Raw genomic sequence first — 15,139 nt, 5'->3', positions numbered from 1 at the left:
GCAATTCGAGAATCAGAATAACTCCATCTCGGGGGAAAAAAAATTCTATCGCGAGCCAGAGGCGAGCGAGTAGAATATAGAAGAAGAAGAAGAATCTTATATTGCTTTGAAGTACAAGACTTATCGCACGCCAAACCAACCGCCTAAACGAACCCGAACAAAACCGAGGAAACAAAGGAAAGAAAACAACGAACAAAACAAGAAATAAAACGAACACGAACAACGGTAAGGAAATTCAAGAGCAGAACGCAACCGGAAAAACCCAACAACAAGGAGAAATAACATATCTCAGCGAACTCGGGCGCTGGATCCATCAAAAACAACGGAACAAGAAATAAAAGGTAAAAGGAAACTATCCTTCCTAATCCCGCCTGTAATCATTTTCTTCCATCCCCTCTTCCAGGTCCGCCTCCGCCTCCACCGACTCGTACCATTTCGAGAGTTGAGATTTCTTTGCAAATTGTAGGATATGGTCCGTTTTCAGGTTTGTGAACATCCAATTTTCCCAGGCCATCGCTCCGGGGATTTTCTCTATCAGGGGGGCACGGATTCGAGCCCACGCTGGGCATTCCATAAGTGTATGTTTCGCTGAGTTTTCCATCCCACACTGGCATGGTTCGGGGTCTATGTGTGCTGCATGTTTGTCGATCCGGGTGGTTTGACATCGGATTCGAAATACCTTCTTTGCTTCTGTCAGGGTGAGTTTTGCAATCTTGGGAGGGGGGCGGAATTCCCCCCGATGGTGGTAGTTAGGTATTGGTTGTGTATTCCATTCTTCTAACAGGTGGTCGCGTAGTAGTTTGTTTTGGTTCCACTTATCTCTCATATTTCCGGGAGTTTGGTATGGGAGCAAGAGGGAGGCGATTCGGTGTAGGCCTGTTCCTTTGATGTTTGTTTCTCTGTATGGGAGGAGCTCGATCAGGGATTCATTGTTGGGGTGGGTTGCATTAGTACAGAGTATTCTGGTTCCGTACTTTCTTGAGCGGTATGTCAGAAGGTATTCTAGGGGGGGTAGGCCTGCTTCTCGGAGGAGTTTAGCTCTTTTGGTCAATCGTGGTAGGCCGGTGATGACCCGGGCCGCTTCATTGTATAGTGGTTCGAGGGATCTTATAATGTGGTCTGCGTCAGTCCACCAAGCCTCGGATCCGTAGAGCAGGCTTGGAAGGAAGCCTTGTGTTATTAGGTGGTGGATAGTCTTACCTGTTATGCCTGGCAGGCGGGCAGTGTTTCGAATCTGGTGGAGGGCTTTAAGGCCTTTCGCGATCGCTGCTTCGATGTGGGGCCGGAAGGAGAGGGTCGGATCTATCCAGACTCGTACGTATTTCAGCCTCTCCTTGGGGTATATATTGATGTTGTTAACTTTGACTGGAAGTCGTGTTTGTTGCGTGGATGATGTGGTGGGCCGGAAGAAGATCAGATCGGATTTATCCGGGTCGTATTTGATTTGGAGTGGCTCAGCTTTAATTAGTCTTTCTCTCATTCGTTCCTCCATTCTCCTGATTGTGAAGCCTGGTGTTTTGGATATTTGCACCAGCGCATCGTCATCGATGTAAGTTGTGTCCATCTCTTTTGGGCTGCCAGTTGGGTCCAGGATTACTCCGGCATAGATCATAAATAGTACCGGGGACATGGGGCTACCTTGCGGCACTCCAGAATCATAGGGCTGTGGTTCCTCTAGCTCATAGTTAAATTGGAACTGTAGTTTTCTGCCGGTGTTGAATTCCTTACACCATTCTGTCAGGTAGGTGGGGTATTTTTGTTGGTGCATGATTTGCGCGAGGAGTAGGTGATCGACACAATTAAATGCTCCTTGGATGTCGTTGGTTAGGATCGCTGGTCTGTCTCGCCGGGCGATTCCGGTGCTGTTTTTCAGTAGTAGATTTTGTTGTATTGGTGTTAAGGTTTTCAGGAGGGCGTCGATTGCCGAGATGGTTGGTCTTCCTCCAAATTGATTCGCTGAGAGTGTGCCTAGGATTTCCTCAACGGTGCAGAGTCTCTGAGCCACTATCTTCTCCAGGATTTTGCTGAAACATTGTAGAAGGGAAATGGGCCGGTAGGCTTTTGCTTCATGATAATTTGCTTTACCGGGTTTCGGGATCGGGATACACTTAGCTATTTCCATTCCGCTGGGTGTATACCGTGCCGGAGCATGGCGGAGAACATGTCTTGAATTAGAGTTGTGTTTGCTCTGACTATTGCTTTAATAAAGGTATAAGGGATGCCATCCGGGCCGGTCGCCGAGTGCGCTGGACAGGAGTCGATTGCTTTATTAAGTTCTTCGGGGGTGACTATGTCGAAGGTGTTGCTAAGGTCAAAAGAAGGGGGTCTAATGTTTAGGGGGGGGTGGTCGGGGGACGTCCGTTTCGAGGGGAAACGTTGGGCTCTTAGAGCTTGACACTTCCCAGCAAACGTTTCTTCACCTTGTATGGTTGGTATGATTGTGTCTCTTCTCCTTCCTGCGTTTAGGATTCTCCAGATTTCACTACCTTTCGCCTCGTTCATCGTCTTTTCCCGCTGGTCCGCTTTTGCTTTCCGGATCATGACTGTCCATTCTCTGCAAGCTTTCCGGTGTTCCTCCACGTGGTTGGGTTTCCTTGTGTTTCTCGCCTTCCTTTCTGCTGCGTTTACCCTTGCCTTCATTTGTTTCATTTCATCTGACCACCAGGAGTTGGCTCTTACCCCCTCCTTCGAGAGTGGTGTTACTATGCTGACTGTTGACCTGACCAGTTCTAGGAAGAAATCGACAGTTTGTTCCGTATGTTCCTTGGTTTCCCATGCCTCTGCAGGGATGGAAATGTTTGACATATGGTTCTCCAATAGCTTCCAGTCTGTTTGTCGCCACATACGTCTTGGTACAAAAGGTGGTTTTTCCAAGTGTAAATGAACGGAGGTTCTCCAGTGGTCTGAGCCCGCTCCGTAGGGTTCGGTGCTCCATCGTAGGTTGTGGTCAAGTGTTGGGCCTTTTACAAATGTACGGTCGATGATTGTGGGCCTTTTCCCTCTGTCTCTGGGGAAATGCGTAAAGACGCCTGGTTCATTCAGGAGGGTCAGTTTCTGTCAGGTTATCCATTGCTTTAGCCGAGCACCGTTGACACGGTCTGCCCGAATGTTATTCCTGTATTCATGTGAATTTACTCCGTACCACATTTGATGGTGGCAGTTGAAGTCTCCCATTACTAGGCAGTTGTCGAGGGTTTGGATTGTTTTTGCTATTTGGGCAAAGGGGCCACTTCGGCCTGGGGAGTATATATTTAGGATTTGGGTTTTCTTGTTCTGGATTTCTACCGTAATCGATACTATAAAATTATCGTATGTATAGTGGTGTTTTGGTTTGAGGTTGGCATGTTTGCGGATGTATGTTGCACATTTTGTGTTAGTGTTGCTGGCTGTGAAAATATAAAAGAGATTTGATTCTGGTGGGTATCCCTCCGCTGAGGTCCATGGTTCTTGTAATAGTAGGAAATAAATACTAGAGTCTGTTTCCGCTTCTTCTACCGCCGCCTTGGTAATAAGTTCACTCCGTGCACAATTGAGTTGGTGTGCGAGCGCGGTGGTTCGGGGCATAGGCATTATTTGTCATGTGTTGGTCGTCTTCGGGAACGGGTGTGGCTCCGACCGGGGCGGTGGCTGGTACTTGAACTATTGGAAGAAACTCTTGGACGGGTGCGGCCGGTGGGTCTTGAGCGGGTGGGGCGTTTTCCTTCCCTTTGTTGAGGAAACGGCGTTTTGCCCTCTCGGAGCATGCTGGGTCGGAGGCCTTATGAGCTTCTTTACAGTTCAGGCATCTGATTGGGGTGTAGGTGCATCTATATCCTCCCTGGCATTCGTTACATGGGTGGAAACTGGTGAGGTGATCTCCGGCGCAGTGGCCGCATTTCCCATTGTTCTTACATTTCTCCTGGCGGTGGCCGTATTCAAGGCACTTCGCACACTGAGTGTCCGGAAAGGTTGGAAGGAAGGCCTCGATATGGCAGCTTCGGTTAAAGAGAGATAGGAATTGAACTCCTAGTGTTTCCATTGTAATCTGTCCTGGGGGCGCGATGACCATTGATGAGTGGGGTTTCTCCATTCGAGTCTCTGCTCTGGAGATTCAGCGGGGAACCTGGGCAAGTTGGAAGTTCTCTCCGTAGTTGCTTCTGATTTCTGATGCTACCAATTGTCCCGCCTCGATGCCCTCCCCGACCGTTGTGGGGATTCCATGGAGGAGGAACTTTGACCGTTTGGAGTTTGCACGTATGACCGCGACTGGTACCTGTAGGGTGAGGAAGGCCTCCTCAATTTCTTTGGCATATTCCATTGCCTTTGTTGCAGGGGTAACGAATTTTGTTTCCAAGATGAAGTTGTCCTTGGGTGTTCTTCTTGCTGAGATGAAATGGCAGGACTCGTCTTGGATTCTTGCATTGACCAGGGTCCCGATCTCGGAGGGGTTAACGTCGGATGGGGCAGTGGTTTCAACAATGATTTCCCTGTTGATTTTGGTGTACTCTGGTTTGAAGAGGGGGTCCGCTTTTGGCTTTGCGGGCTTCTTTTTTCTCTCGACAACCTGGAAATTTCCTTGGGCGGGACCGGATGCCGATGTCACGGCGGCCCAGGTGCCTGCCTTCCATCCACGGGGTGGAGCTTGTTGGGGAGGTATGGGTGGGGGGGCCTGAGGAGCTGCCTGTGGCGCTGCTTGGGGGATTGTTTGGGGAACCGCTGGAGGGGCCGTTCTCTTTCTCTGTTGCGGTTGTTATGGTTGTTGTGGTTGTTGGTGTTGCTGCTGTTGTTGATGTTGCTGCTGTTGTTGTTGCAGTTGCTGCGGTTGTGGTTGTTTGCTGAGGAGGGCGTGGATCGCCGAATGCATGTTGGTGATCATGTTTGTCTGAGCCTCGATTTGATGTTTCAGTGTATCCACTGTTCTCCGGAGTGTGGTTGTTTGCTCTTCGAGGTACTCAATCCTGTCAGAGGGTGGGCAAATTCGGCTGGTGGCATGTCTGATGGCCCAGGTAATATAGTTCAGGTCAGTCTGGGTGTGAGTGTCCTGGGGGACAATGCTCGGATAGAGGTAGTCAACTCTCGGTTGGTAGGGGTCGTTGTAGTCGGATTCTGTTGCAAAGGTCGAGGAGAATTCCTGTTCCTGAGCTCCGGGTGGGGTTGGGTCGGGATCCTGAGTGTTTCTGTTCTGCGGGGAGGCTGTCCCTTGCTGGGAAGACTGGGTGAAAAAGGACTGGAGCGAAGCTTGCTGCGACATAACTGAATGTCCAGTTCTTCTGGTGGCGTAGAGTGATGTTTCGGATAAGTTTCTTTTCCTTCCTTTCGGGAGGTCAAGGCTGGAGAATTCTTCACTAGAAGCCAGTTTTCGTAGGTTTTTTTTGCTTGGAACAACAAAACGCGACCGTACCATCGGGGACGAAGTGGCTCAGCCTGGTATGGTATACCAGGGTAAACCGAGAGGAATAAATAAAATGTTTTTGAAGCGAGGTTTATTGTCAGGAAGTTTTTGCGAGCCTTAGCGAGCAAGTAGAATACAGAAGAAGAAGAAGAAGAAACTTATATTGCTTAGAAGCCGAAGCTTATCACACACCTAACTACCCGACTACAACCTCCACCGACTAACCCGAAAACAAAAACAAAGTACAAAAACTAACTACCGCAGCTACAAGAACTACGTACATAAATAAAATAAACGACGCACGAAGAGGGCGCGAATAACAAGTGGTACAGGTAAGCAGAATCTAAGCGACAACAAAGAAACCTCCCCGTAGTAAATAAGTAAGAACCCCAAACTTCTCCGTCAACTGCATTAGCGAACACAATCCTAAACGTAGTGTTCAATCGAAACGATATCATTACCAACGTTCCCGGTGTCATATCTGTGGACGAACCTTAACAGGACTGGGAAACCACTCGCACGAAGGCAGGAGAGGCCAACCGCAACAGCGTCAGGTGTGAAAGCGAGGGGGGGTGGGTCGAGTGTGGGTCCTCGGGCATCTGGTTGTCAGGCAGCGAGGAATTGAGGAGTGGTGACCGGTTGGTCAAGTAAGGAGTGGGTGGGGTCGTCGGTCCCTGGAGCAACGGCTAAAGACTGTGCCCGAGTCGTAGTTGAAGTGGAGTCTTCTGGAGGGGACATGCAAGAGGGGTGAGTCGGAGACTCAGTGTATATGGGGGTCGCAATCGAAAGTGCCGACCGTATTATGTTGAGGGGTGGTCTCGGAGACCAGTTGGGTTGGGGTGAGGGGAGCGGGCCCCCTCGGATAAAAAGTGGGTGGCCTGGTTAAGGCCGATAAAGAGGGATAAGGTCACTGGACCTCGGGTAAAAAATTTGACGATAGTTTCGCGACCGTAAGGTCGCTAACTTCGAAGGCTGTCGAGCACTTTGGCAGTAGGTTCTCGCTGACTAGAGATTACTGACAGTGTGCGTACCCGACTTGTGGGATCACTCGTGCGATGAGTGAAAGTAGGGAGAGGCGAAGGCGGCTTTCGAGAGTAGCCACTGGTTTGGCGAGGGGTGAACGGTGGACGCATCCCGTGAGGGCACCGAACGAACAAAGAATGGGTGGTGTCGAGCGAGGGAAGTTCAGGGACCGAAGCATTTCGAGGATCAGTATAACTCCATCTCGGGGGGAAGAAATCCTACCGCGAACCAGAGGCGAGCGGGTAGAATGCAGAGGTTGCGTAAAGAAAGAAGAGAAGAGAGAAAACGAACAAAAGCAGAAGACAACGCCCCCTTATATATCCAACCATAATCCAATGATAACTAATACCTCCGCATAACAGAAACTAAAAGAACATAACAGAAATCCTCATTACAAATCGTAATCCCACTGCACAATACTTACTCTTCTCGTTCCAATTTATCACCTACCCGAAATACATAGCTGCCATTACAGTTCAATTGAAGTGGCTAAACTCTAAACAATTCCCCATCTTCCCCAGTTCCCCCACCCCCAAACCTCTCCTGCTTCCGCTAACATCAGCCTCCCCTGCTCCCACTAACATCAACCTCCCCGACCTCTCTACGAAGGGCTGGACTTCTGTCTCTCGTCCTGCGACTCGAGAGAAACTTCGTTTCGAGTAGCACTGGAATGATAGTAGGTTGCACGCTCCAGTCACCTGCTCATGAGTTTTCTGATCCTAGTCGCAACCTTTAGCTTTTGATGGTTGTGGTTCTTGTCTTTTTGTCTGCCTATATTTTATGACGCTATTTTTTAGCCACTTTGGCGGTTGTTGCGATATGTTTGGTCTAACTGTTTTGGGTGGTTTGACAGTTGTCCTGATCATCTTTTGGAATTAGCTTTATCTATTTTGCTCTTTTGGGATTAGGCTTATCTATTTTGGGTCTTTTGGGGTTCGTCTTATCTTTATTAGGTCTTTTAAGGGTTAGTCTTATCTCTTTCGGGTTATCTGACGGGGGTCCTTGTAGTTTAGAGTTAGTGATATTTGTTAGGGTCTTTTGGTGCAGAACTTGAGGTGAGTTAGGTATTTCGATGCTGGTTGGAGTCGTTATGGATTCATCTGATTATTAGTAGTATTCTCTTATTAGGAGCGTGACTTGACCGAATACAATACAATGATGAGTATGTTGAGGAAAAAACGTAGCCGATGCCAAGCAAGTGCTTAGTTATCTGACAACTCAAGTCACGTCCAACCTCATCTACTCTCCTCTATCCAATCCGAAGGTGAGTACACAATCTCTGTTGCTCGCTTAGCCTATGACGATTCTAGTAAACGGACGGGATCGACGGAACACAAATAGCAGTAAAGCCCAGACAGCAAGGGTGTGGGATCGGTGCTTTTTTCGTTTCCTGCCATTGCCTACACTACGCGAACGTAAGCTTGCTGGTGACGCCAACTCAGACTCGAGAGGGTTTTAACTTGACTGCCCTTGACTACCCGCACACGATTTAGTGGAATGGTATAAATCTGTATTATGTTGGACTTATTTAGGCTAACCTTCGCATTCCATGAGCTCGGAACAAATCGTGGAACATATCTTCTAGTGTCGTTTGCCTCTAGCTATTAGTCCATGTATGTATCAATGAAATCACAGCAGAAGTTGCCCTCTGAGTGATCTCTCCACTTCCCCTTCCCAAAACTTTATTTTAAAGTTGGTACATTGCACTGCCCATCCTACCGACAGAAATATTCTACACAATGCCTCAGCGAGAGAGTCAGTTTCGTTTGTCTAACACCTCCCATCCTTCGCAAAACAACTAGAGAGAAATTTCCTCCCATCGGAACACTAGCTTGTGTAGCAGGGACAGACGACCGACCACTCAAAGATATGTATGATCTTCACAGGAGATTCCAAGCACCATTCCAAATCACTCAGCCAGACGATTGCAGAAGAGATCATCACAGGTGTGAGGACGTGAAACGGAGTCTGAAGATGATGCCTCCGAATACGAGGACCCATCACAAAGAGCTTCACAGATTGATTTACAGGTTCATGGTGAAATGTATTTGACAAAAAACGGGAGAGTTAATGCCCAACAACTTATGAGGCCATCACTCTCAAGCCTACCACCCCAGGTTTCTCGATTTCAGCAATTATCGTCGAGGGATACGTTACCATCAGCCACATGAAATAGAGAATTTGACATGAACCAGCTGTATGATACTTTTTATGCCCCCCCTGTGCGTGGTGATAGGTCTCCTACCCATCGAAATGCCCTAACTAGTCTAACATATACTCACTCCGGTAATCAAGATTCTGAGTTTATTAGAACATCGTCGGAGAGATCCCGCCCCGAAGCCCGTCGTCAACTTTCTGAACTTTCTAGAGCGGCTTCGATATGAGCCCCTTCCGAAGTCGTCAGTAGTACAGATTATGCTAGTGGCAGTGGCGGTGGGTATTCTGGAGAGTGGTCATCACAAATTCACTAGCGCCAGTAGACCCTACCGATCCCAACAAAATCAGTGCTTTCCGACATTATAGATTAGTGCAATTGGACATTGAGCTGAGGACTCTAATCGAAATGCTGGGTGGTATCTCATCAACGAGACACTATTCAAAAACCCCATACCCTTGGTGTTGGAATTGGCATCTATGTTTAGAAATTCATGGGATTTTGCCAGGACGGGAACTGACTTTCCAGCGGAGTTGTCGATTGGCGTGTCTGAGCAGGTGAGTTTTTATCATCAATGGACTCGTTCACATATGATGGAGAAGGCAAAAGCGGTAATCCTGTTTCATGGATCGACTAGCGGAGGTACGGGGTTATGAAGAGTCGGATTAGTCAGAAAGGTTCTATTCGGTTCTACCGGGTTCTGTTGATTGTTAGCGCATGAGTCATGTTGGATTTGTCATCGCTGGGATTTCCTTGAGTATATTAAGGGGGGTTTTTGTTTGTATTTTGTCTTCTTCTTCTTCTTCTTTCTTTACGCAACGTCTTCTGTATCTACGCTGTTTACTGCTATACAATATTACCGTCCTCTTCTTCCTTTAAAAGAAGACCACCGCCTCGCTTTCTTCGTGCCCCATCGAACCTTACCAACGCTAGAGTCCCGTAGTGCCCCTATTGCGAGTTCCCATACCGTCCCCTATTTATCTTCTTCGTACCCTGCGGAACACTCGCTACTTACCCCTTGAGATCCTGTTATATCATGGCCTAGCCAGCATGACTGGCAAGCAAGCTAAAGCCCGTGTCGATTACCTCCTGACAGATGACCGTTTCAATTGTGATCCCACCATTACTGCGTATATCCACTATTCGTCCAGAGGCACAGATTTGATGCTGGTATCTTTAGCCCGTGCAATGGCACTTCGCCGTACCTCAAATACCACATTTTATCATCTACGCCTACTATAAGACCAATCGTGGGATTGCCGTCAACAATCCGTAATTTGAGAGTTGTATCAACCCGTCTTTTATCTGCCTGGTTTCTACTGTACTTTACCATACGCTGAGAGTCCACGTAATTGAAGGCAGTAACTGGAAGAATAGTGTCTTCAATAAGGACTATTGCAGCGGTGAGTACCCCATCTTTCATCTGAGCAGGTTATCGACGGGCGTCATTATTGACCGTGGTGCTAGTAATTTTCGAGAGGCAAATGCGCACATGGAAAAGGTCCTTCCCCGACGATGAGATGTCAAATCTAGTGCTGAAAGCAATTCGACACGAGATATTGAAATGGATTAAGAGGACAAACTGCTGGAGGATTACCGCTACGGAGAGCAGGGAGGCAATTATTGACCCTGGAGTAGGTAGCTTTTTGAAGCGTCTCTGATCCAAACTGAGTACGGAGACTGACGACGATGATATGGGGTCCGATAAGGCAAGGGACCCGCTGTTTGATGATAGCGATGGGAGAAGGGCAATATAACTCCACCTACAGTTGGGGACTACATAGTTAATGCAGAAAGCCAGATAGATGAGGCTATTGAAACAATTACCGGGATTGATGTAAATATTTAAAACGAGGTAGAGAGAGATTTCATTATGACGCAGGGCGGAAAAGAGCGCTCGTGAGAAGTGGTCAGAAGACGGAGATGGAGACCACGCAGGAGCAAAGTACAAAGGGTCAAATCGCTCTCGCCCAAATAGACAAATTAGCTAGAGCGAGAGGCATCAAAAGACAATGAATCAATAGACAGTATCACCTAAAAAAAATTCAAATGTAGAATCAAGGTACGGAAAGATAAAGAGTTTAGACCAAAAGACGAGATATAGTTGCGGTAAAATGAAATGTGCCAATGAAAAGACGAAGAGTGTGATTCAAAAGATGGAATAGTTGTCGAAAGAAGCAGATTAGTGAAAAAGGACGATATAAACTGTTAAAGGCCAGAGAGTGCGAGCAGAAAGAGGATATGTAGTGATTGAGATGGGCAGGTTGATGATATAAGTCAGGCAATATGACATAGGTAATTAGACTAAAGGCGAGGAAACAAGAGCGTAGGATGACTTTGATAGATCAAGATGCGAGCATAATGGTAGAGGGGCTATCTCCTATGTCCAGAAGACGAGTTCGTCTTAAGATCTCGGGATGAGGGCTTTGAGGGATGGGAGAGGATTTTTATAATTAGTCTTCGTGACATTGTCGGTTGATCAAGAGATGCAGGGCTCTCATAGCGGGACACTCAGTTATCGATATACAGGTAAGAAATTGCTTTGTGTGATCTGGAGCATCTGGGGTGTCTGGGGCGCCCACGCGTCACAAGACGAGACTTCATTTTTTGCTGATGAAACTGAGCTAAACTTAATATTTATTCTCTAAACTGGTTTAAAACCTAGAACCGTTCTTTCGTTAGGTTTCCAGTTTCATAAACTAAACGTGTTTTCATAGTCCGTTGATAGGTTTATTAGGTGCAGTTGAGCCAGTTCAAAAACCGGTCCAGGTTAGAAAAAACCTCCTCTATATGACGGGAATATGTATTATAGAACCGTTTAGTAGACTGGTTTGAACTGGTTCTTGATTGTGATGAACTGTTCAAACTGAATTAGCTAAAAGACAAACCCTGAACCGAAATATTAGCTAAACCGGTTTACCCAAACCGGTTTGTTTGGTAGGATGGGTGAACCATTGGAAACCTTAGATTAAATGCAATTTCGAAGGATAGAGAATTTGAGAAATTTGCAACTCGTTTGACTGAACAAAGGTCTGAAGAACCTTAACTTCAAGCCTCTCTGTGGTTGTTAGCCAGCATGTCTTAAAGCTAACAGAATTTAATCCAGAGGCTCTAGAAATTTGAGATAATACCAGATGCCCTATCCCAATGTATACAAGCCCCATCACAAATACCTTCCCCGATTGATTCTTTACACGCGTAATTATATATGACTTAAAGAGAGCGTCTATACTCCGACTAGTCTACGGGGGGCAATCCTTTCGAAAGCGGTCTACCGAGTGATATACCATGATCCGCTTGAACATTCTGTTACCGCGCAGAATTTTGCTGTATGGGGGATAAGGGGAAACTTGAGTGGGCTAGCTTTCTAGCAGAAGCTGGATGCAACCGAACTGGCCTCATTCGTCTTCATTGTGTAGTACAATTCGCAGAGAAAAACTGGGGTTGTATTCACCGGAATCGGACATCCATGGGAGGGATGAGAGTGAGTCTGAGCTGTGTATTGCTTTTCAGTTGGGGACGGGGGAGGGGGATAACCGATTGGTCTAGTAGGGAAGAGGATGCGTAAACGGATCTGAAACAGAACTCGGAAACACAATGGGAAGCCACACCACTATTCTTTTAAAATAGTGGGTCGGGCGCCCTCCCGCTTTTCAGCCAGACTGAGAGCGGAAAGCAGGTTTACTATGGCATACTAATACCCTGATCGTTTGTAATTCAATACTGGCCCTGGTGCACCGTCGTCTCGGACAAAACAGTATATACCTGCTAGAACCCCCGATCATGACAGGAGCGCACCAGTCTCCAACCCTCCACCGTCTGCGACTATTGTGCAGCCTGTATGCTTCAGTTAACTATAGTGCGCCCAATCATAAAGGTAGTCAAAAAATTGTGGCGAGGTCGAGGTAGAATAACTTTCCAACGAAATAAATTATGAAAAATCTGGTTGGTAAAATTGAAGTACTAGTGATGAAGAAGAATTTTACCAACCAGATTTTTGATATCTCTCCTGGTTAAAAAGTTATTCAAGCTTGAAATTCGGTATTTTAGTATGTAAATTGCGCCAAGCAATCACAAAGTGGAACAGGCTTGGCAGTAGGGTAACTGCAACCTCACCACACCTCAACTACACCTTTACGCACCCAAAGCTGGTAGGCAACAATACCACCAGTTTTCAAGAGTTAAATTCGTAATTTTGGTAGGTTATCCAGCTAGATACTGTGAAAAGGACTTGTCTTAATCTCGAAAACTCGTAGAGTTATGGTGCATAGAGTAAGGGGACAATAATGTTGCATCCCTATCATTCCCAGCCCCATAGCAACCACCCCCACCAAATAATTTTGAGCACAACAACCACAAAAGATATTATTCTCCTCTTCGGGAACATAGTAAATGAGATGTAGCGTATCAATATAGAACCCTGAAAATAATTTTAAATTAAGTAGATAATGATTTATAGCCTTTTTAACAATGAAAATGCAAATCCTATCCCTATTTGTGCATGTAAAAATTCATTTTAACTTTTCTATATACTTTTAAGCTAATCGACTATTACCTCCCAGAACTACGAAATTAACTCTTGAAAGCTGGTTGTGTTGTTGCCTACCAGCTTTGGGTGCGTAAAGGTGTAGTTGAGGTGTGGTGAGGTTGCAGTTACCCTACTACCAAGCCTGTTCCACCAACCAAACCTGACTTGTCACCTTTTGTCACCTTTATGCGTGGGCGCACCATACCTTCGGCAAACACTCTAGTCATCACTCGATACGCAACCTATCTCTCACACATGAAAAACACCCCCGGACCGCATGTGCAGCCTCTCAGCTTCCAAATAGAGTTCCAAGTTGGATCTGCCCTTTTCTCCTGACCCGGAAGCGGTCGTATATACGTCTAGGGTGGAATGAGTAGATGGTGACGCCAAAGAGGTCGCCGGAGTATTTAAAAGGTCCGTAATAAGAGGGTCAACGGTGATACCGGGTGTTCCGGTAAAGCCAGTTCTTCTGCCACGGCGTAAAAGCGTACCTCGCCGCGGCGGTTCCTCCCACCCTGGCCGACCCTCCCCAACACGACCCAGAACATACTCGTACCCGCTCTCGATATGTGTCTGTACTAGCTCGTTCCGCCCAATAGCCACCTATGCGCTTCGTCGCCTGTGTGATACTGTCCTTTCGCTTAGTGATGCGCTACGCGCCACCACGGTGTGTTCCATACTACTCGCGCGCCGCTAGAAGAAACCCTAACCCTACCCCGACCACGACAGAGCGAAGGTGCTTTACTTTCAGATGCAAATAAGACCAGTTTTACAGTCGGTCGGCTAGTGCTATTATGTAAGAGTCGGGGGGATAGAACTGCAATTTAAGGACCAGAGGAAGAGTGATGGAGCTGCTACAATTCCCCAAGCGGAAGAGGATAGCACGAAGTGAGGGTCTACTACATACTTAGTACTAGCGCGTCTTCGCCAAGAATACTTCGTCTGACCTGCCTCTCCTACGAAATGCTCCATAAAAAGCCAGAAAAGGAACTACGGGAAGCATTCCTGGCGACAAAGGACATACGAAATAACAAAGCTAAACATGACCAGCACTGACTCAGGTCTTAAGATCTTGCGTTTAATTAGGGTTTGATTGACGGGACCCATAGTATAGAGGGACTTACATACATTTTAAACTGGTATGAGGAGTCTCCTCTCATGACAATGTGAAAAACGTGGGATCAAAGTGGAGCAATTGATATGATGGTTGGTTGCACTGGAATTGGCGTGGCCGGTATTAATATTACGCGAGCAGCAAAATTGGAAAATTAAGGCTGTGTAGTATGGCTCCGGGAGGACTATGCCTGGTGCTCCGGAGTGAGCGGGGAGGAGGAAGAGCATTTTATTTTGACGACGGAACCTTAGCCCTCACGCCAAGATATATAGATATAGTCTTGGCCCATGTCCCACGTCCCATGGCTCCGTTGGGATGACTAGGTTTAAGAGTTCCGGAGTAAAACCATATCACCGTGTCTTCTATCTCAACCCATACTGCGGTAGTAGTCAATACGAACCTCTGAAACGCGGTTGAAAACCAACGAAACTATGGCAACCCAAATTATGTGGGGTTGGTTGATCCGAGCAAAACTAGTAGGATATCGTAAAAGGTTGGTGTGCGCCAGGAGCTTTATAGCTACATTAATTTTATATACTGGGTCCAGGCCTAAACGATACCAGTCACCTCGCACCGCGGTGCAGGTCAATCATTTCCCCTTTGAAAGTAACCACCCCAACCAGATGAGTTCCTCCGCCACAACCACATAATTGGTAAGGCTGTGCTTTCCGAACACGGCGTTGAACATATAGCTCTAGAAAATCTATCTCAGCAAATGGTTTCTAATCGCTTTATTTGATGACTAATATATCGCTTTGAATCTTTTTAGGGTAATTCTCTCTCTGCTGAGAGTATCAAAAAAATATTTTCTCATTCTCTATATACACAGTTTCTTCTTGTCTACCACATTCCTATAATTGACTTGCCATCTTGAAAGCTATTGGTGTTATCAAGGAATCGATATCGCTAAGGTTATCGGCTGCCGTTACGAGACCGTGCCAAGTCTGT

The 15,139-nt window shown here is 46.8% G+C and overlaps 1 protein-coding gene across 1 annotated transcript; it reads right to left on the bottom strand.

Annotated features, from left to right (window-relative positions):
• Positions 1 to 361: 361 nt before the first annotated feature.
• H6S33_006973 (uncharacterized protein) lies at positions 362 to 4,048 on the bottom strand (the record flags this gene model as incomplete). Its single annotated transcript, XM_044838443.1, has 4 exons — positions 362 to 2,112; positions 2,139 to 3,029; positions 3,087 to 3,501; positions 3,602 to 4,048. 4 exons carry the CDS (start codon positions 4,046 to 4,048, stop codon positions 362 to 364), a joined length of 3,504 nt encoding a protein of 1,167 aa, XP_044689137.1.
• Between the last annotated feature and the right edge of the window lie 11,091 nt (positions 4,049 to 15,139).

This window comes from Morchella sextelata, assembly GCF_020137385.1.
Source record: "Morchella sextelata strain SCLS chromosome Unknown scls_22, whole genome shotgun sequence".
NCBI lineage: Eukaryota > Fungi > Ascomycota > Pezizomycetes > Pezizales > Morchellaceae > Morchella > Morchella sextelata.
The sequence above is the reverse complement of the archived record's forward strand: the minus strand, read 5'-3'. Positions and strand labels throughout refer to the sequence as shown.